This window comes from Nyctereutes procyonoides, unplaced genomic scaffold (genome assembly GCF_905146905.1).
Source record: "Nyctereutes procyonoides isolate TBG_1078 unplaced genomic scaffold, NYPRO_anot_genome, whole genome shotgun sequence".
In the NCBI taxonomy this organism is placed as follows: domain Eukaryota; kingdom Metazoa; phylum Chordata; class Mammalia; order Carnivora; family Canidae; genus Nyctereutes; species Nyctereutes procyonoides.
This window is the reverse complement of record NW_026575133.1, coordinates 4,277,833-4,300,620: the sequence shown is the minus strand read 5'-3', so window position 1 is coordinate 4,300,620 and position 22,788 is coordinate 4,277,833. Positions and strand designations below refer to the sequence as shown.

At 33.4% G+C, this 22,788-nt stretch overlaps 1 protein-coding gene across 3 annotated transcripts in view; it reads left to right on the top strand.

The window, feature by feature from the left end:
* HPSE2 (heparanase 2 (inactive)) overlaps positions 1-22,788 on the top strand; it is a 632,933-nt gene that overhangs the window by 372,481 nt on the left and 237,664 nt on the right. Inside the window, exon 4 of one of the 3 annotated variants that reach the window (XM_055300068.1) lies at positions 15,652-15,825. The exons of the other annotated variants lie outside the window; for them this stretch is intronic. Coding sequence (XP_055156043.1) covers positions 15,652-15,825 — 174 coding nt within the window. The remainder of the gene's footprint in view (positions 1-15,651; positions 15,826-22,788) is intronic. 3 annotated transcript variants of the gene reach the window in all.

The following is a 22,788-nucleotide window of genomic DNA, read 5'->3' as shown; positions in this document are numbered from 1 at the left end:
TAGTTGTAACTTTTTGTGTGTGGAGAATTTAGGATTTCTACATTTCAGATCATGCCATCTGCAAACACAGACAATTTTACTTTCTAATTTAGATGCTTTTTTTCTTGACTAATTACTCTGACTAGGAAAAAGCCTATAGTTAATATCATATTCCACAGTGAAAAGTTGAATAGTAAAAAGCTTCAACCCCTTCCAAGAGTTGGAAATTTTTTGTAGATACCCTTTATCAAGTAAAGGAAGGTTCTTCTTTTCATAGTTTTCTAAGAGTTTTTATCATAATGGAGGTTGAATTCATTAAAAGCTTTATCTGTACCTATTGAAATGAATGTAATTTTTCTTCTTTAGTTTGTTGATTTGGTGAATTACATTGATTGAATTTTGAATGTTGAATCAGGTTTCCATTACTGGGATAAACTTTACTTGATCATGTTATTCTTTTATATATTTATATTTCAGGATTAAATTTGTTAATATTTTCTTGGGCAGTTTAAGGATATTTCTTAAGGGACATTAGCATGTTTTTTTTTTAATTTCTTGTAATGGCTGTTTCATTTTGGCATCAGGGAAATGCTCGTCTACTAAAATGAGTTGAGAACTGTTCTCTTCTATTTTCCCGTAGATATAGTGTTGAGATGGTATTATTTTTTCCTTAGTGTTCACTGATACAGAATTGGCTTCACTGGTGAGAATTTTTTGGGCCTGTTTTATTTTTTGGAAAGTCTTGAACTATGAATTCAATTTCTTTAGATGTATGCCTATTCCTATAATCTACTTTATCTGATAGAATTTTGGTAATTTCTGTCTTTCAAAGCATAGTTCTACTTTATGTAAATTCTTAAATTTATGGACACAAAGTTGTTCATAATATTTTATTCTCCTTTTAATGTTTATATGGTTTATATTAATTCCTCTCTTTTACTCTTAATATTGGTAATTTGTGTCTTTCCCCATAGTTTCTTGGTCTGTTTGTGAGTTTTGTCAATTTTATTGATTTTTTTTCAAAGAACTAACTTTTGGTTTGATTTTATTCAATTTTACTCATTTTTATTCTTTTTTAAAAATAATCTGGGTACTTTATTCTAGGTGTTTATTCTGAATCTTTTTAATTTTTATAAATTTATTTTTTATTGGTGTTCAATTTGTCAACATATAGAATAACACCCAGTGCTCATCCCATCAAGTGCCCCCCTCAGATGGAACTGGAGGGTATTATGCTGAGTGAAATAAGTCAATCGGAGAAGGACAAACATTTTATGGTCTCATTCATTTGGGGAATATAAAAAATAGTGAAAGGGAATAAAGGGGAAAGGAGAAAAATGAGTGGGAAATATCAGAAAGGGAGACAGAACATGAGAGACTCCTAACTCTGGGGAACGAACTAGGGGTGATGGAAGGGGAGGTGGGTGGGGGTTGGGGGTGACTGGGTGATGGGCACTGAGGGGGGCACTTGATAGGATGAGTACTGGGTATTATTCTATATGTTATTCTTTATTATTTTTCTCTTACTCTTAGCTTTGGGTTTTGATTTTCTTTTTGTAGCTTAGAATAATGATATAAAATCTTTTATGTGAAAGAATTAAAACTAACAATTTCTCTCTAAGCAGTATTTTGTTTGTATCCCACAAATTTTGATATATTCTATTTTCATTTTTACTCTGCTCAATATATTTATTAATTTCTCCTTGACTTCTTGTTTTACCGAAAAATTATTTACTGTGAGGTATAATTTCCAAATATTTAGAGGCATTTTCCAGATATTTCTATAATTAATTTTCAGGTTTTATTCCCCCATATATTCATGCAATTCTGTGAGACTAGGGTCACCTGAGAGGCAAAGTGATGAGAGAGAAGAAGGTGAAAGACGTACCAAGGAATCCCTCATTATTTGGGCAGTGGGAGCCCATTTAAAAAAAATCTTTGCCCAGAAATATTCATCTTTTCTCAGAGCTGTAGGTGCCTGTGTCATCAATGTTACAGCCATAAAATTCCCAACTGGCCAGACCTACTGGTAGGGATGAGAGAGAAAAGAGAAAGAAGGAAAAGGCTGAAAGAAGGTATTTTTCTACACACTGTCTAGCATGCAGGAGCCTCTTTTCCTGGTTTCATGGCTAGCGGTAATATTTTGTTTTCAACACCTATAGCACAGTTCTGCCATTTGGGCCTTCCCTCAGCCAAAGGTAGTAGTTAAAGAAAGAAAATAAGATTGTGAAACTTGCCCTCATTACAGACCATTGCCCATATTTTGAGTTCAGTTTACAGTCTGCTTGCTAATGTTTACTTTTCAGAGTACTTAGGTGGTTGTCTTCTTCTGTCCAGAGATTTTAGTTATTATCAGTGTGAGTGATATGCTGTAATTGGCTTATTCCATCTTGGTTGACACTGATGGAGTCTTAGAAGTCCTGTTTTCATTTTTGGAGGATATTTTCTTTTGGGTAAATGATTCTATGCTGAAAGTTTGCACTCTGAGAAGTTTCATTTTCCATTAACTTGCAGAGTTTCTATTGAAAAGTGAGCCGTCAGTTTTATTGTTGATATGGTAAAACTAATATGCCTTTCCTTCACTGTGATTGCTTTTAAGATATTCTCTTGGCTTTGAGTTTTCACAATGTGGCCATGATTTTTCTAGATTTCCTTTGTATTTTTCCTACTCAGAGTTTACTGAGCTTCTTAAATCTCTGAATTGATTTATTATTTATATTTTGGAAAATTATTGGCTATTGTTTCTTTAAATATTATTTACCCCATTCTCTTTCTCCACTCATCTAGGACTCAATTACACATATGTTAGAACTTTCATTCATCATCCTACTCCAGAATTGGCAAATGTCAGCATAGAATAAAATGGGTAGCAATCATTAGCTAACATCAGGAGGGATCTCCTCCTATGAGGTGCTTTGCTTTTTACCCTTCAATATTAATTTTAAGATCACTTTGTCAAATTCCATGATAATCTCTGATGGAGCTTTTATTGGATTTACATTATACTCATATGTTAATATAGGGAGAATTGGCATTTTAAGAAATATCAACACTTCTTATCCCCAAATAAGGCATAATTTTCTATTACTCAAACCTTTTCATAACAATAAGGTTTTGTAATTTTCTCCATAAGGGTAATATACATTTTTCTTGGGCATATGCCTTGTTATTTTACAGATCTCTCTATATATATTATAATATATCCATAATATGTTATCATGAATGGTATTTTTTATGTTTTGTATTTTTCTAATTGGTTATTGCTGATGTGTAAGATTTTCCATCTCAATTTTAGTGGCATAATGCTTTTTATATGTATTATTATCATGTAAAAATACTTTAACACTATTTCCTTTTTCTTTGCTAAAATTATTGTTATATGCCTTTTCTTCATTTTTTCCTTCTCTTCCTTCTCTCTCATCAAACTTGCTAGAGATTTTACCTTTTTTACTATTTTACTAGTTTTTCAAAGAATTACCTTATGGTATTGTGGAATTTTCTACTATTTTTTAATCTTCCAATATCTTCCAATATTTAATCTCTCTGTGATCAAATAATATGCTCATACATCCTTTTATATATTTAGTTATGCTATCGAAAGTATCCAAATATTGAAAAGCAATAAAGACTATCTACGGAATTATTGCATAAAAGTCTTTTATTGCTGGGACAAGTTCTATACTAGATTGACATTTTCTACTTTGATATTCTAATGTCACAACTCCTGAGCCACTCAAAGAACTTCCCTATAATCAAGGTCAAACAATCTTTCTTTCCTTTGTACTCCTTTAACTCCTTTAAGATCATATCACATTTTAGATTATTTCATATTTGGACATAAGTTTCTTATTCAGCTTTTTTGTTCCCAGTTTTTAAATTGCCCCTTTTCCCTTACAAAATGTGTCTTTGTCACATCTACACATTTTTTCTATTCCTCTCATCCAATGTAAACTCATCCCCTTCTGTGTAAGTCTCAATCTTGGGCTTTTCATTATTACACTCTGAATTTATCTACTGCCTCTGAATCTCATGGCTTCTTTTCTTGTTTGACTGAATTGCACCCTTAAGTAATTCCTCTAAGGAAGTGTGTGGAGGTTACATTTTCTGAGTCCTTGTGTGAGGAGTCCTTTTTAATATGAAGACATCTAATGAACTGTCCACATAAGACCAGTTACACTTTTGCTATTCACTGATTAAGAAAATTAATGAGAATGGGAAGTTTATGTGAATCCAGTAATGCTTTTTAAAATAATTTTAATGCAACCCCTATCAAAATACCATGGACTTTCTTCAGAGAGTTGGAACAAATTATTTTAAGATTTGTGTGGAATCAGAAAAGACCCCAAATAGCCAGGGGAATTTTAAAAAAGAAAACCATAGCTGGGGGCATCACAATGCCAGATTTCAGGTTGTACTACAAAGCTGTGGTCATCAAGACAGTGTGGTACTGGCACAAAAACAGACACATAGATCAATGGAACAGAATAGAGAATCCAGAAGTGGACCCTCAACTTTATGGTGAACTAATATTCGACAAAGGAGGAAAGACTATCCACTGGAAAAAAAGACAGTCTCTTCAATAAATGTTGCTGGGAAAATTGGACATCCACATGCAGAAGAATGAAACTAGACCACTCTCTTGCACCATACACAAAGATAAACTCAAAATGGATGAAAGATCTAAAAATGTGAGACAAGATTCCATCAAAATCCTAGAGGAGAACACAGGCAACACCCTTTTTGAACTCGACCACAGTAACTTCTTGCAAGATACGTCCACGAAGGCAAAAGAAACAAAAGCAAAAATGAACTATTGGGACTTTGCATCAAGATAAGAAGCTTTTGCACAGCAAAGGATACAGTCAACAAAACTAAAAGACAACCTACAGAACGGGAGAAGATATTTGCAAATGACGTATCACATAAAGGGCTAGTTTCCAAGATCTATAAAGAACTTATTAAACTCAACAGCAAAGAAACAATCCAATCATGAAATGGGCAAAAGACATGAACAGAAGTCTCACAGAGGCAGACATAGACATGGCCAACAAGCAAATGAGAAAATGCTCTGCATCACTTGCCATCAGGGAAAGACAAATCAAAACCACAATGAGATACCACCTCACACCAGTGAGAACGGGGAACATTAACAAGGCAGGAAACCACAAATGTTGGAGAGGATGTGGAGAAAAGGGAACCCTCTTGCACTGTTGGTGGGAATGTGAACTGGTGCAGCCACTCTGGAAAGCTGTGTGGAGGTTCCTCAAAGAGTTAAAAATAGATCTGCTCTATGACCCAGCAATTGCACTGCTGGGGATTTACCCCAAAGATACAACAGATGCAATGAAATGCCAGGACACCTGCATCCCGGTGTTTATAGCAGCAATGTCCACAATAGCCAAACTGTGGAAGGAGCCTCGGTGTCCATCGAAAGGTGAATGGATAAAGAAGATGTGGGATATGTATACAATGGGATATTACTCAGCCATTAGAAACGACAAATACCCACCATTTGCTTCAACGTGGTTGGAACTGGAGGGTATTATGCTGAGTGAAATAAGTCAATAGGAGGACAAACATTATATGGCCTCATTCATTTGGGGAATATAAAATATAGTGAAAGGGAATAAAGGGGAAAGGAGAAAAAATGAGTGGGAAATATCAGAAAGGGAGACAGAACATGAGAGACTCCTAACTCTGGGAAACGAACTAGGGGTGATGGAAGGGGAGGTGGGCGGGGGTTGGGGGTGACTGGATGGCAGGCACTGAGGTGGGCACTTGACGGGATGAGCACTGGGTGTTATTCTGTATGTTGACAAATTTAACACCAATAAAAAAATAAATTTATTAAAAAATAAATAAAATAAAATAATTTTTGTGTTAATCCTAGAAGTATCTATAGCTATTCAAGAAATATCATTACATAAGTGTTTGACATATGTTATTTATTCAGCCTAGAGGTAGAATAATGTCTGGAATTCTGCAGTAAGTTGTCCATATCCCTCAGGTTGGGAACCCAGTATAAGCTAAGAATGCTTTTTATATTTTTAAATAGCTATTTAGAAAAAAAGATGAATATGTGACAGAGATGATATGTGGCCCACAAAACATAAAATATTTACTATGTGGTCCTCCACAGAAAAAGTGATGTGATTCTTTGCTAAACTTTCATAATATATAAGAATAATCTACATGTTCTTTGTTTCACTACAACAAAATACTAGGTTGTATTGTTTGCTGTAGTGAGTGGGAAATCTTTTCATTTCAGAACTCATGTGAATCAGAATCATAGAATACTGGGGATTATATACAAAAGAACATAGTTTATTTAGAATATTTAAGCAATAGCACTGAAGACTTAATTATTTTTTTCACAAAAGCAAACCCTTAAATTATATGATAAATATTATAGATTAAATATTTTCATTTTTTATTCCTTTATTTTAATATAGAGATATATAGAAAAGAAACTGAGAAAAGGACCATAATTTCTTGCCTATAATCCTTTTTTTGGTAGAAATTCAGACTTGTTCTGTCTCCCTTTCTGATATTTCCCACTCATTTTTTTTCCTCTGGGAAACAAACAAGGGGTGGTGGAAAGGGAGGTGGGCAGGGGGTGGGAGTGACGGTGACGGGTACTGAGGGGGGCACTTAATGGGATGAGCACTGGGTGTCATGCTATATGTTGGCAAATTGAACTCCAATAAATAATAAATAATAAATAAATAAATAAATAAATAAATAAATAAATTCAGACTTGTTGAAACTATAAAATAAAACTGTCACTTGCTTTTCTTACCTTCACTTCCTGTCCTCCCAAATTATGAGGTTTTTTAAATATTTTATTTATTTATTTATGAGAACAGAGAGAGAGAGAGAGAGAGGCAGAAACACAGGCAGAGGGAGATGCAGGCTTGATGGGATGCAGGCTCCCTCCCCATGCAGCCCAACCTGGGACTCAATTCTGGGTCTCCAGGATCATGCCCTGGGCTGAAGGTGGCGCTAAACCACTGAGCCACCTGGGCTGCCCCAAATTATGAGTTTTAACAGTTTTATTTCCTTGCAAAAAAATGGTTCTTTATATACCCATTTTGTATATACATATATGATTGTATATAGCTCTGTGTATATGTGTACATGAATATATCACTTAGAAGAGATCATATTATACCATTCTGGTCATTGCTTTTTTCTTTTTCATTTTTTAAAAATGATAATAAATCTTGATTTTTTTCATATAAATCTATACAGATCTCCTTTTGTTTTTTTTCATGTTTTATATTAAATTATTTTTTAGTCTTATAAAAGCATTCATCAAATTTTGTGAAATCACAATTCATGTGTAGTTCATACAGATCTCCTACATTCTTTATCCAACTTCCCCTAATATTAACATTTGATATAACTAGTACAATTATAGAAATAAGGAAATTTAACATTGATATAATACTGTTAACTAACCTATAGGCCTTTTTCAGATTTGGCCAATTTTCCCACCATTGTCCTTTTTCTGTTCTAGAATTCTGTCTAGGACACTACATTGCGTTTAGTTGTCATTTCTCTTTCAATCTGTGATCATTCTTTAGTCTTTTGTTTTCTTTCACCTTTGAAGAGTCCAGGCCATATATTTTGTAGAATGTCCCTTAAATTGGTTTTGTCTGATGTTTCCTAATGATTGAATTCAGCTTTTACATTTCTTAAGATCTAACTACTGCTAAAGTGATGTTCTACCTGTGTCAGGGCTTCATATCAGGGTTCCTTTTGTCAATATATCTACTAAGGTTAATTTTTTTAAAGATTTAATTTATTTATTCCTGAGAGACACAGAGAGAAACCTAGACATAGACAGAGGGAGAAGCAGGCTCTTAAAAGGGAGCAAAATGTGGGACTCCATCCCTGGACCGGGATCACACCCTGAGCCAAAGGCAGACATTGACCACTGAGCTACCCAGGCATCCCTACTAAGGTTAATTTTGATCACAAGGTTAATTAAGATAGTGTCTGTCAGGTTACCCTGTATAGAGTTACTATTTCTATCTTTTTATCTTGAGGGAGATACCTTGAGACAATCCAAATCTTTTTTTTGTCATCGTACTCTAACATACTAATTTTAGCATCCATTAGTGGTCCTTGACTAGCAATTACTATGAGGCTTTGCCTAATGGCAGTCTTCTATGTCCATTCTTTTAATTTATTAATTGGTATTCTGTGAAGAAGAGCTGTTCTTCCTCTCTCTTTTATTTGTTTAGTCATTATTTATACAAGATGACTCTGGGGTCTTTATTTTTATTCTGAGGGTTATAATCAAATGTCATCATTATTCATTTTGTTGTTCAAATTCTTTTAGCTTTAGCCATCGGGGAGCTTATTCAGGTTAGCTCCTATGTCCTTGTGACATTCCTTCACTTTTTTTTATCACTCTCTTAATTTCTGGTACCACAAAATATTCTAAACTTATATCTTCTCTTACCTAGCTCTGGCATTAACCATTTGTTTAAGGATCCCTGTTTCCTTTTATGAGAGACTGGTATTTAGAAACAAAGATCTGGGTCCTAAGAGTGCTCATTGATTCTGTAATGTCATTGCTTTCAGGTTTGCTCAGTGGAGAGGATATTATAAACATAGATATAGATATAAATAGATCTAGATATCTCACCTGTATATACATCTCTATTTCTGTTTCTATCCATATGTACATATATTAAAAACCATAAATTATATTGATAGCACCAATTCCAATCTAACTCCACATGGTTTATTCATGCCTTCTTTTCCTTTTATGGAATCTCTTTCTGTAACATAGATTCTTTATAATTTATTCAACAGTCCCCATTACATAGGCATTTGGATTATTTTCAGCTACTGGCTATTAAAAAGAGAGGTGCAGTGATAATCTTTGTATATCTTGGGGAAATTATGAAAGTATATGTATATATAGGAAAAATGTCTAGTGGTGGACTTGCTTGATCTAAGGGAATGCACACTTAAATTTTGTTAGGTATTTCCAACTATCTTCTAGAAATTTTATTTTCATATTCTAAAATCATTTACTTAAGGGCACATTTCTTAAAAACAATCCTAGCCTCTTTAATAATGTCAATGTCTCTTTTATACTTTCCCTGTCATGATTTATATGGACTTCTGATAGGATCCAGAAGACCCATTATACTCACTGGCATTTAGTTTTCCCTTTAAATCTAGTTAAATTGATTAATACAATAATTAGTCTCTGTCCTACAGTCTTGGAGAGTGTTGTAATTTTTATTCACAGACATTTCCCAAATCTCATTCTCCTTCAATAGCTTCAAATTATAGACTTTTTAAGCTGATTTCTTTATAACCTTGTTAAGATTTCATTGCCCTGACAAAACTGGAGATATTTCTCTTCGTATTAAAATTAGCTCTTAGCTTAAAAGGATATCTTCACTCTTTGTGAAATGGCTGTGTTTTCCTCCCAGGCAATTTTCAAACTGTTCTCTCTTAATAGCTACAATTAAAATGCTCCCCTTTTTATTGGTTGTACTCACTAATTCAAATGGTTCCCCATTAACTGATGGTTTCTCTCTGAATTACAAGAGACAGAATTGGTAGAGTTCACCTCACTTTGCTTTCACTCTCACATTTCTTTCTGGCTTCTGTTAGAAATTTCTCTGTTCTTCCAGCCTCTAGTGGATAGTCTCCTATACCTCCCCGATATTATTCACTCCAAATTGAACACTTAAAGCAATGAGTATATTATGTGAGTGCATTTAAAAGCGTGGAGTAATAGATGTAATCTAGAGTGAATTTCCTACAGTGAATAATGATTACTGAGATTGGGTGTTTATGGTACAGCCAGATTATAAGTGGCATTGAATGGGTCTAAATAACACCCGCATGAGTTAGATATTTATTAAGACTTATTGTGTATCAGACACTGAAAAGGATGCTAAAAAGGCAGACATGGTACCTTCTTTTTGGTAAATGGTCCAGTATAACTTTAGAGAGTGGGGGCAAAGTTGAACAATAACGACATAGCTGGCTTTTGCTGTAATGGAAGCTACTAACTTTTCCTCTCTTATCTTCTCCGAATCTTCCACACTTCCTTCTTCATTGCCGAGATTATCTGCCTGTTACTCAAGCCAAATACTTTGGAGTTTTCCTTGACCTCTTTTTTTCTGCATACTCCACATCTAATCCTCCAGCAAATATTATCAACTCTACCTTTAAAATATCCCAGGAATTCAGCCATTTCAACCATTCTGCTGCTACCACTCTAGTCCAAGCCACTGTTATCCCTTGCCTGAATTATTACCATAAACTCCTAACTACTTTCTGTGCTTTCACTTTTTCCCTCTCCTCCCCCTCTAGTCTCTTTTTAGTTCAATAGCCAGACTGATACTTTTAAAATGTGAATTGGGTCATATTCAAAACCATTCGGAGTTTTCCTGTCATTGAGGGTAAAAAGCAAAGTCCTTACAGTGGTCTTTAAGGCCCTACACAGTCTGGCCTTTCTACTGCTCTGACCTCATCTCCTGCTGTTTTCCCTTCCATTCGTTCTGGAGTAGCCACACTGGCTTCTTTGCTGTTCTTCACATTCATCAGTCTCATGCCTGTCTTGAGCCTTTGCCTTTAAGTCTACTTGATTTACTCTCTTACTTTGCTTAAATGTTACCTTATCAGTGAGGCTTTTTAAAAATAGCATACCTCTTCCATTGGTTCTACAATCCCCTACCCTGGTTTACCTCTGCTACTGAACCCCAGGACAACCACTCTAAGTGTAAACTCCATGGGGCTAGGGCCTGTTTTCTGTTTGATTCATCACTATAATTTTCAAGTATATATTACCTTGCCTACAGTTGGTGCTCGGGCAATATTTATCAAATGAATGAATTCTATTAGCAATTTTAGCTACCAGTTCCTTAGATTAATAAAAGTCCTACTTTTTTTGTCTGTTGTTTATTATTATTTGTCTACTTTGTTTTTATTTACTTTGTTTTAAAAGTGCCAGATCTTGAGGAAACTACAGAAAATAACCATCATTCATATATTAATGTGAATTCATTGATTTTATGTGTTTATAGTATAAGTTTAGATTAGTCTTATTGAAGAAATGGCTTTTTGACAAAACGAGGTGTTGGATCTTGGTTTTTCTTAAACCTATCTTTGGTGCTTCTCTAGTAACTTTTTTGTTTATTTTCTTCCTGTTACTGCCACAGAACTTCAACAAATAAGTTGAATGTACCAGAGTCTATTCCTTGCTCTTTACCACTCATTCTTTAAGTCTATACCCTAATCTAAATTTAGTTTCTAACCTCACTGTTTGATTATTTGTAATCACATTTTTTTCTGTCCATTTGCTTCTCAATTTCTCACTAACATGTACTGTCATTGACTAGCACGTCCTTGAAACTATCTTCTTAGGATTCCTTAAGATAACATTTTTGTGTTCTCCTTCTCTGCCCTTTTTCCTGATCTTCATAAATAGATATTTCTTAAGGTTTCATCCTCAATCATTGTTTTCTTCAGAAGCCTCAAGAACTTTTGCAGCATCAACTACCAGTACTATATAGATGACTCCCAAGCTTATTCTCTTTTTCATCTCAAGCCCCAGATCCTCATCTTCATCTTCCAGTCAGATAAGTTTGCTTAGAATTCTGTTCATGTAAGATGCCAGGGAACTTGTCTAGGAGACATAGAGGCACTGGCACCCTCTGGTGGAGAGAGTAGAAAGTCATATTTAAGTATCTGCTTGCTTGGATGGAACCTGACAGCAGATATTCCAAGGAAGATTACATTCGTTGAGCATCTACTAAATGCTCTATATTCAAATATATGTAATATTCTAATAAACTATAGAGTACATATGTGAGCTAGCAATAATAATTATTAGACAGATCTTTCTTTGGGTCCTTTAATTTTTTAATAGATCACTTATATGCAACAAAAAAGATTTGGGTTTTAAGAATACTTCAGCATGATTTTAAGGCAGGAAATTATTCTCAGATAGATGCGATGAAGGATAGAATGAGATAAATAATAATCATTAAGGAACTTAGCATGTTAACTGGAAAAACAAGCCATTCATTCTGGAAAAGTGCCTAAATCAAGAGGTAAATCCCAAGATAAGATAATCCCATAGATGTCACAGAGCACTCAGATGCTAACAAATGATATAAAACCTGTGTTTAGAGAAAGTTGTGATCACTGTAGAGAGATTAATATGCTCAGGAATGGCTTCATAAAGAGGAAGGACTTAAATTTATCCTTAAGGAGGTATTTCTCAAACTTCTATAGCACTCTAGTTCTCAATTTTTCCCATGTTAACAAACCATCTATATTTTTATTTCTCCATACTTTTTATATATTGACATATTTTGGGGGGTAAATCCCTTTGCCTTGTCTTAAATCATCAAAGCAATGAAATCATAGGTTTGATGTGCTTTTATGTTTGACATATATTTGTTTTTCTAATATACATGAAAACTACACAGGAAATATTCATTATTATAAAGATAATTAATTCTAGAAAAAGGTCACTTAAAGGAAATCAGTCTAACTAAAAAGCGTTAGTCATTCATATTCAATTTTGATGCAAAAGTTTGATTTATAAATGACACCTAACTTAAGAAAATAAGTGTAATAGATTATAAGTTGTTATTGCAACTATGAACAATTTCAATAAACAAAACATTATTTAATTGAACATTGAGAATTTTTCTGAGAAAATAATTTAACTTTTGTGGCAGGAGCATAAATATTAAAAGACTTCAAAATAGACTCTCTCTTATCTTTTAATATTCAAATTATTTTTTCTTTTCTTTTTTTCTTTTTTTTTTTAAGATTTTATCTATTTATTCATAAAGAGAGGTGGAGACACAGGCAGAAGGAGAAGCAGGCTCCTCAAAGGAGCCTGATGTGGGACCAGTCCCAGGACTCTGGGATCATGACCTGAGCCAAAGGCAGATGCCTAATCACTGAGCTACCTACGTGCCCCTCAAATTGTTTTTGGGCAACCTATTGTGTTATCTTGTGAGTTTTCTCTCATTCAGTTAACTGATTTAATTCTTCTAGATCTTTATTTATTAGTGGATTTGCGTGTGGTTTGAGCAGCTATCAGATATTGTTTTCATTGATTTCATGAAATCCTGCTGTTTTGCTCAGACTTGCAACTTGGCTTTCCAATAGATTTGATTAGTGAGGATTTTGCCAAGTAGAAAGAATGCTTAAGTCAGTTCTCAGTTCAACAGTGAATATTTTGGTGTTCAGATGACTTGATTTCCTATGCATTCTTTAACTCTAGGAGAACTTTTTCAAATTTTTTATACCAGAGGAACACTTAAAATAATTCTCAAGTTTCAGGGAACCTCTGGATAAAAATATCTAAATCTCATGGTATGTCAGTGAGATCATTTAATTATAGATATTATAATCCAATAATATTTGCCAATGTTCACTTAAATAAACAATTATAGTTTCTTGAGAATCTGTGCAACCAACTTCTTAGCCTATTCTTTTGTAGGTTCCCTCTTCTCCACAAAGGATACCAACTCCAATGAAGGTTAGTGGTATAGATAGAAGATACTTTAGTTTTTCCTTTTTAAAATTTCCTACTTGATTTCTTTATATCTTACCCAAGTAGGGGTAAAAGTCTTACCACAAATTTCTATCATACTATTGAGTATGCAGGGCTATTATGATATGTGATATATGGTAGGTACAAGGATAGGTTTTTTTCTCCCTATTTAAAACTAAAAATGACTTTTTAGACAACCTTACTTAGAAAGAAAAAGAAAAAGAAAGTAGTTTACTTTCTTTCTTGAAATTAATCTTTCTTTCCTTTACATGAATTTGAAAACTTACAGGCAAATATAATATGTTTTTGTTAAATAACTGGTTTAAGCCAAAATGGGATGTAATTGTTCTAAAGGTAAACTTGTTAGACTTACTTAAATAAAGTTTATGAATTTAATTAATGTTGTTCTCAATATGAACATAAATGAACAATGTTGAATAGTAAAGTTAATAAAACTGCATGTCAAAGCAATATAAATAAAATTATAGCCTAAGACACAATTTTATATAAGACTTTGAAAGAAGGCATTTTTCTTAATGAGTGGCATGATCAGGCTTGAAAAAGATAATTGTAAAATTAATATATACATGTATTGGTTTCATGATCACTTTAATAGGCTTATGAATGAGTTTTAATTTTAATTAGTATTTTGGAGCTAAAAATAAATAAGTTTATTCCTTTTTGTTTGTTTATTTCTTTAATGTGAAACCTATGCCTTTTGTTGTTGCATAGTTACTAGACTCTGGGTTGAGTGTGAGATAAGTTCCTAAGGATTTTATTTTCAACTGAAATTAGACAATTTCTGTTCTTTTCCTTCATGCTTCTTAAAAAAATATTTTCTCATATATATAAGAAGACAAAAATGGCAGCCTCCCTATACTCCACTTCAAAAACTGATAATGGACTCAACCAAATGATTGTGGTTCTGCTTTACAAGACTAAAAGAACAATTGCTAATGGGACATGTTGGTCACTCTGCATCATCTTTTGTAGAACCCCCTAGTGTTCTACAGAACTCCATTTGAGAAACCCTGTTCTACACACTTGGATAATGAATACTAGGCTGATGTGAACCTCTGTACATAATTATTAACCTAAATTTTTTTTCAGTCTATCACTTAGGTCATATCATGCATATTTTGTAAAACACTGCCTAAAAGGACAAGATCTGGATATGTTTAAAAGAGGGAGAAGGGCATGCCAAATGAGGAGAATAATTACTAATGGAGCAGGAGATTCTGTAATAAATAGAACTGGGTGACAACAACAAAGAACTCATAGATGACAATAGAAAGGCTTGAAATTGGGGGGAAATTATGTTTGAATTGTAGAGTCCTTGAACTAAAGAAGAAAACAGTCTTAAAAATCCACTAAATTTTGAGAAATGAATGAAACTGATGAAAGAGGTTAGAAAGAAGATGAGTCTGGACAGGCAAGCACAGATATTGTTGTGATAATACATGCAAGTAGTAATGAGAGCCAGAACCAGAATAGTGACAATAGATATGAAGGAATGGGATGGGTATGAGACACATGATGAGTAGAATTGATGGTATCAGGGATCAAAATGACAATAAATGTATTTACATTAATGGTGTTTCCATTCTCAGAAATATTAGAAATGTAGAATCAGGTGAATTTTTTTTTTGAAGTGCTGCTAGGGTGAGCTATTTTCCTATGCCTACCAGCCAATCATTTGTCTCAGCCTCGCCTCCCAACACTATTCCTATCATTTCATAAAGCAATACAGACCCAGCAGTGTCAGATCCTCAGACTTTTCAAGAGAAGCTAGAAACTAGCTACTTTGTAATACCTTCCCATTTTTAAATTAGCAATTACATTTTTTTGTTGTCGTTAACAAATAAAACATACTATGGACTAGACTTGGTTGCTAATTTGCAACCTGTGTCTAGAATTCTATGTGCTGCTGTCTAAAATCACTTCAAAATGCACACTGAACCAAGAGGTAATATAATCCTTTTGAAGCCTCTCTGCATAATTCCTAGCAGGAATTAATTAGCAGGAAGCTTGTAGAAAGGCTTTTTGTAGTGGCTAATACTTTCCTTTTGTTGAAATGTTGATTTTAAAGTTACAAGCCTTTTTCTGCTTCTTCCCAGCCAGGTCTCTAGACAAACTTTATAACTTTGCTGACTGTTCTGGACTCCACCTGATATTTGCTCTAAATGCACTGCGTCGGAATCCCAACAACTCCTGGAACAGTTCTAGTGCCCTGAGTCTGTTGAAGTACAGTGCCAGCAAAAAGTACAACATTTCTTGGGAACTGGGTAATGGTAAGAAAGGATGTTATTTCCTCTGAATTGACAATAATAAAAATAAATTGGCCTGGGATATAGCCTCAGTCAGACCATCTGTAGTGTACTGGCCCAGAAAACACTTGGGAAGTTTGGCCACTGAATTGACCTTCTAAATAAGAAAAGACCACATGGTGAAGTACAGTGGATTTAGTGAATCTACACCTGCTTCTTGGAACTGTGGATATAATTTGCTGTGTTGTTTCACTTCATATTAAGGATGACATAAGAATCATTTAAAAGAATACTATTGGCCAAAGGATCTGAATAGACATTTCTCCAAAGAAAAATTCTAAGAGGCCAAAAAAAAACACATAAAAAGATGCTCAACATCATTAGCCACCAGGGAAAAGCAAATCAAAACCACAATAAGATAGTACTTCACATCCACTAGGATACCCATAATAAAAAAAGGATAATCACAACTATTGGCAGAGATGTGGAGAAACTGGCACCCTCATACACTGCTGGTGGGAATGTAATATGCTGCAGCCACTTTGGAAGACAGTCTTTGAGTTCCTCAAAAAGTTAAGCATAGAGTTGCTATATGACCTAATAATTCCACTCCCAGGTATATATTTAAGAGAAATGAAATATATGTCCACAGAAAAAGTTATATACAATATTCTCAGTAGCATTATCCATAATAGCCAAAAAGTGGAAACAACCCAAATGTCCATCAACTGATAAATGGATAGGGATGCCTGGGTGGCTGAGGGGTTGAGCATCTGCCTTCAGCTTGGGGAGTGGTCCTGGAGTCCCAGATCAAGTCCCACCTCAGGCTCCCCATGGGAGCTTGTTTCTCCCTCTGCCTATGTCTCTGCCTCTCCCTCTGTGTCTCTCATGAATAAGTAAATAAAATCTTTTTTTAAAAAACCTAATGAATGGATAAATAAAATGTGGTATAGCCACATGTTGGAATATTATTTGGCCATAAAAATGAAATGAAGCACTGACACATACTACAACATGGATGAACCTTGAGAAGATTATGTTAAATGAAAAAACCCAGTCACCTATGTCCAAAATAGGTAAATCTCAAGAGACAGTAGATTAATGATGGCCTAGGGCTAGGAGTGGCAGAGATGAGAGGGAACTGCTAAAGGGCCTGAAATTTCTTTTGAGGGTGATAAAAATGTTCTAGAATTTGTTGTGCTGATGATTGCACAACTGTGTAAATATATTTAAAACCATTGGATTAGACATTAATTTGGTGTATTGTATAGATATGAACATCTGGATTATTTCTTTTTTGGGCTTTGATAAATAAAGCTGCTATAAAGATTCACATATAAGTCTTTGTGTGGATATGTGTTTTTATTTCTCCTAGGAAGATACTTGGGAAGGGAGTAGATTTGCTAATTCATATAGTAAGTTTATGTTTATTTTTTGACAACTGCAAAACTATTTTCCTAAGTAGCTGTACCATTTTACATTTTCACTAGCAATGTATAGGGGTTCTAGTTTTTCTACATCTTTGGAAACACTTGTTAATGGCTGTCTGATTATAACCATTCTAGTGAGTTTGAAGGAATATCTTAATATGGCTTTAATTAGTACTTCCATAATGACAAATTATGTCGAGGGTCTTTTCACGTGCTTATCAGCCATTCTTACATCTTATTTGGTTAAATGTCTACTCAAATCTTCTGCCCTTTTAATTGAATTACTTTATTATCAAGTTGTAAACGTTTTAAATATACTCTGGATATCAGTTCTTTTTCAAATATATGATTTGCATATATTTTCCCCAATCTATAACTTTTCTTTGTACTTTCTTTATGGCATTTTTTGAAGTCCAGAAGTTTTGAAAATTGATAAAGTTCAATTTATCAGCTTTTCAGTTTATGGATCATACTTTTTGGTATCATTTCTTTGCCTAACCGCAAACTATGCAATTTTTTTCTATATTTTCTATATTTTTCTAAAAGTTTTATAGTTTTTGCTCTTACATTTGGTATAAGATCCATTACAAGTTAATTTTTGTGTATGCTATGAAGCTAGAGTCTAAATTCATCTTTTTGCATATGGATATCAAGTTTTTGCAGCCCTACTTAAAAGATTATCCTTTCCTATTAGATCCTCTTAACACTTTTGTAAAAAAAAATGATAATGGATTTATTTCTGGACTACTAATTCTGTTCCACTGATCAGTATATCTGTCCTTGTACTAGGATTCCATTGTCTTGATTACAATAGCTTTGTAATAAGTTTTGAATTTAGGAGGTATGAATCCTTCAACTTTTTTCTTTTTTAAAATTGTTTTTGCTATCAGAGGTGTTTGCATTTCCACACAAATTTAAAGGTCACTTTTTAAATTTCCTCAACAAAACCTGATGGAATTTTAATAGAGATAGCACTAAATCTATAGATCATTTTGGGGAGAATTGCCAGCTTAATATTGAGTCTTCTTGTCTGCAAACATACAATATCTCCCCATTTATTCAATTTTTAATTTCAGCGATGTTTTGTAGTTTAGTGTACAAATTTTGCACTTATTTTGTCAAATTGAATCTTGAGTATTTTTTTCTTTCTCATGCAACTGTGAATGGAATTATTTTCTTAATTTTATTTACGACTTGTACATTGCTGGTATTTAGAAATATGAATGATTTTATATGTTGATCTTTTATCCTCCAACCTTGCTGAACATTTTTAGATCTTGTGTTTTCCTCCTGCACATGTGTGTGAGTTGTTTAGGATTTTCTATATACAGGATATGTTGTCTGAGAATAAAGAGAGTTTAATTGCTTTCTATCCAATTTGGATGCTTTTTATTCCTTTCCTTGCCTGACTACACTGGCTAGAACCTCTAATACAAGTGCTGAAGATAAGTGGCGAGAGTACACATTCCTGCTTGGTCACTGTCTTAGGAGGAAAACATTAAATATTTCACCATTAAGTATGATGTTTTACCATTAAGCATTCAGTATTTCATCATCAAATATGTAGGTTTTTCTAAGATACTATTTATCAAATTGAGGAATTTCCCTTCTATTCATAGTTGTTGAGAATATTTATCAGGAGTGAATGTTGGATTTTGTCAAATGCCTCTTTTTGCACTTATTGAGATGATAATGTGTTTTTGGTCATCATTTAATATGACATTTTACATTAGTTAGGTTTTTGATATTAAATCAGTTTTGCATTCCTGGTATATATCCCACTTAGCTGTTGTAATGCTTCTAAAACATTGCTGGATTCAGTTTGTAACTATTTTGTTGGGGATTTTTAAATCTATATTTATGAGGAATATTCATCTGTAATTTTCTTTTCTTGTGATATCTTTGTCTGACCTTGGAATCAGGGGAATATTACCCTCATAAAATGAGTTGAGAAGTGTTTCCTCTTCCTCCATTTTCTGGAAGAGTTTATGAAGGATTGGTATTATTTCTTCCTCACATATTTGGTAGAATTCACCAGTTAATCCATCTAGATCTGTGCTTTCTTTGTGGAAATATTTTTAATGACCAATTCAATGTCTTTTGTTGTTATGGGCCAATACAAATTTTCTATTTCTTTTTTAGTTGGTTTTAGTAATTTATATTTTTCTTGAAAATCTTTCATTTTATCTAAGTTGTCTAAATTAATGGCATAAAGTTGTTCATAGTCCCTTATCCTTTTAAGTTACTGTGAGGTCTTAGTTACTTCCTCTTACTTACTTCCATGTCTTAGTGGTGTTCCTTCTTTCATTTCTAATTTTGGTAACCTGTGACTTTTCTCTCTTGTGTTTTGGTCAGTCTAGCTAATGGTACGTCAGGGTTTTGTTTTTTTGTTTTTTTTTTTTGTTTTTTTTTTTTTTTTAGATTTTATTTATTTATTTGAGAGAGAGTGTGGGCACGCACATGTGAAACAGAGAGCAGGAGAGAGAGAGAGAGAATGAGTGAGGGAGAGAGAGGGAGAAGCAGATTCCAGGCTAAGCAGGAAGCCTGACTTGGGCCTGTATCCAGGACCCTGGGATTGTGACCTGAGCTGAAAGCAGATGGTAACTGACTGAGCCACCCAGGGGCCCCCTGGTATGTCAGTTTTGTTGATCTTTTCAAAGAAGCAACTTTTGCTTTTAAGATTTTCTCTATTTTTTTTAATGTCATTGATTTCCACTCAAATTTTTATTATTTCATTCCTTCTTGCTTTGGGTTTTATCTTCTTTATCTGCTTTCTTAAGATAGAAACTTAGATAATTAATTTGAAATCTTTCTTTCCTAATATAGGAGTCTTTTTTCCTCCTAAACAACAAAAATATATTTTCTCATTGTTCTGGAAGCCTAAAGCCTAGGATCTAGGAATTAGCAGATCTGGTTTTCTTCTGAGGCTTCTCTTTTTGGTTTGCAGATGGCCAACTTCTCACTATTTTCTCACATGACCTTCTCTCTGCGCATCCCTAGTGTCTCTACATTTTTTAACACATTTTTGGGGAGAGTTTTAGGTTTATAGCAAAATTGAAAGAAAGTATATATTTCTCATATATTCCCTTGTTTTCCCTAGAGTATCAAATGGTTGGAATTATACAGTATGTAGCCTTTCACATTGGCTTCTTTCACTTAATGTTATGCACTTAAAGTTCTTCCATGTCTTTTCATGGCTTGTTACCTCATTTTTTTTTAGTGCTGAATAATATTCCATCGTGTAGATGTACCAGAGTTCAAAAATCCATTCACCCACAGAAGGACATCTTCATTCTTTCAAGTCAACAATCATTAATATAGCTGCTATAAATTCATGTGTAAACAAAAGTGAAGACATAAAATTTCAACTCCTTTGAGTAAATAAGAGGGAGTATGATTGCTGCATTATATAGTAAAAGGATATGTTTTATTTTATAAGAAACCACCAAACTCTTCCAAAGTGACCATATCATTTTTCATTCCTATTGCTCTACATTCTACTTAGTTTTTGGTGCTGTCAGTGATAACAAATTTTGGCTGTTCTAATAGGCATGTAGTGGTATTTAGTTGTTTTAATTTACATTTCCCTGATGACGTATGTGGAACATCTTTTCTAAATTTTTTCATCTTTTCATATTTTTATTTGTTACCTGTATATCTCCTTTGGTGAGGTGTCTTTTGAAGTCTTTGTCCCATTTTTAAATCAGGTTGTTTCTTTATTACTAAATTTTAAGATTTCTTTGTATACTTTTTTCTTTGTATATTTTGGATAACAGTCCTTTATCAGATGGGTCTTTTACAAGTATTTTCTCCCAGTTTGTGGCTTGTCTTCTCATTCTTATACTGTTGTCTTTTGCAGAGCAAATGTTTCTAATTTTAATGAAGTCCAGCTCATCAATTATGGCTTTCACGGATTGTGCCTTTGGTGTCATCCCATATGCTTTTGTATATTATATTTTCATTTTCATTTCATTAAAAATATTTTCTAATTCCCCTTGTAATTTCTTTTATGGCTCATGGATTACTTGTTTAACTTCCAAATATTTATAGATTTCTCAAATTTCTTTCTATGGTTGAATTCTAGTTTAAATCTGTTGTGATCAGGGCACATACAGTCATTATATGATTTAATCCTCTTAAATAGATGAGACTTGTTTTATGACTTATCATATGGTCTATCCTGAAGGATGTTCTATATGCACAAAAAAAATAATGGGTAATCTGTTGCTGAATGGAGTGCTCTATAGATATCAATCAGGTCAAGTTGGCTGATAGTGTTATTCACGTTTTTTATGTCAGTGCTAATTTTCTGTCTAGTTGTTCTATTTATTATTGAAATTTTGGTATTGAAGTCTCCTATTATTGTTGGATTTTCTATTTTTCTCTTCAGTTTTGTTTCATGTATTTTGCTGTTCTACTGTTGTTTATATATGTTTAAAATTGTTATATCTTCCCAACAAATTGACCCTTTTATCATTATAAAGTGCCCCACATTATCTCTAGTAACATTGTTGTCTTAAGTCTATTTTGTCTGATATTAGTGTAGTCATTCCAGGTCTCTTATGGTTACTCTTTGCATGGTATATCTTTCTTCATCCTTTTACTTTCAACCTATTTGTGTCTTTTACTTTGAAGTATGTCTCTTTAGTTGGATCTTAGTTTTTTATTCAACCTGACAATTCCTCCTTTTAATTGGAATGTTCAATCCATTTACATTTAATGTGATTGTTGATATGGTTGAATTGACATCTGCCATCTTGCTGTTTCTCATTTATTTCATTTTTTTTGTTCCTCTGTTTCTCCTGTACTACCTTTTTATGCAGAAGAGGTAATATCTAAGATATTACTTTAATTTCTTTTTTATTTTGTTTTACTTATTTTCATAGTAGTTTCTTATTGCAATACATCTGAACTCTTTACAATCTATTTTAGAGTAATACTAACTTAATTCCAGTTAGCTATAGAAACTTTGCTCTAGTAGAACTCCATTTCCCCCTCCTTTGTGCCATTATTATTCCAAATATTACATTTTCATATGTCATAAGCCCAACAACACAGGCTGATAATTTTTGTTTTATGTAAGTTAGTTAAGCTAGTTAAGAAAAGAGTAATGGATATTTTCAAGTGTCTTTTATATTTACCTATGTAATTGCCATTACTGGTGTTCTCTATTTTTTTGTGTGGTTTTGAGTCACCATCTGGTGTCATTTCCTTTCAACCTAAAAGACTTCCTTTCTCATTTCTTATAAGGTAGATTTTCTCACAACAAATCCTTTCCTTTGTTTTTCTGGTTAAGGTCTAAATTTTGCTTTCAGTTTTGAAGGATAGTTTGCTACATATAGAATTCATGGCTAACATTTTTTTCATTCAGCATTTTGAATATGTCAGGCTACTGTCTTCTGGCCTCCATTATTTCTGGTAAAAATTCAGCTGATAATTTCCTTGTGTTCCTCTGTATATGTGAAAAGTCATTTCAGTTCCAAGATTTCCATTTGATCATTTTTATAATTTCTATCTCTTCATTTATATTTGATTGGCCAAAAATGTCATACTTTCC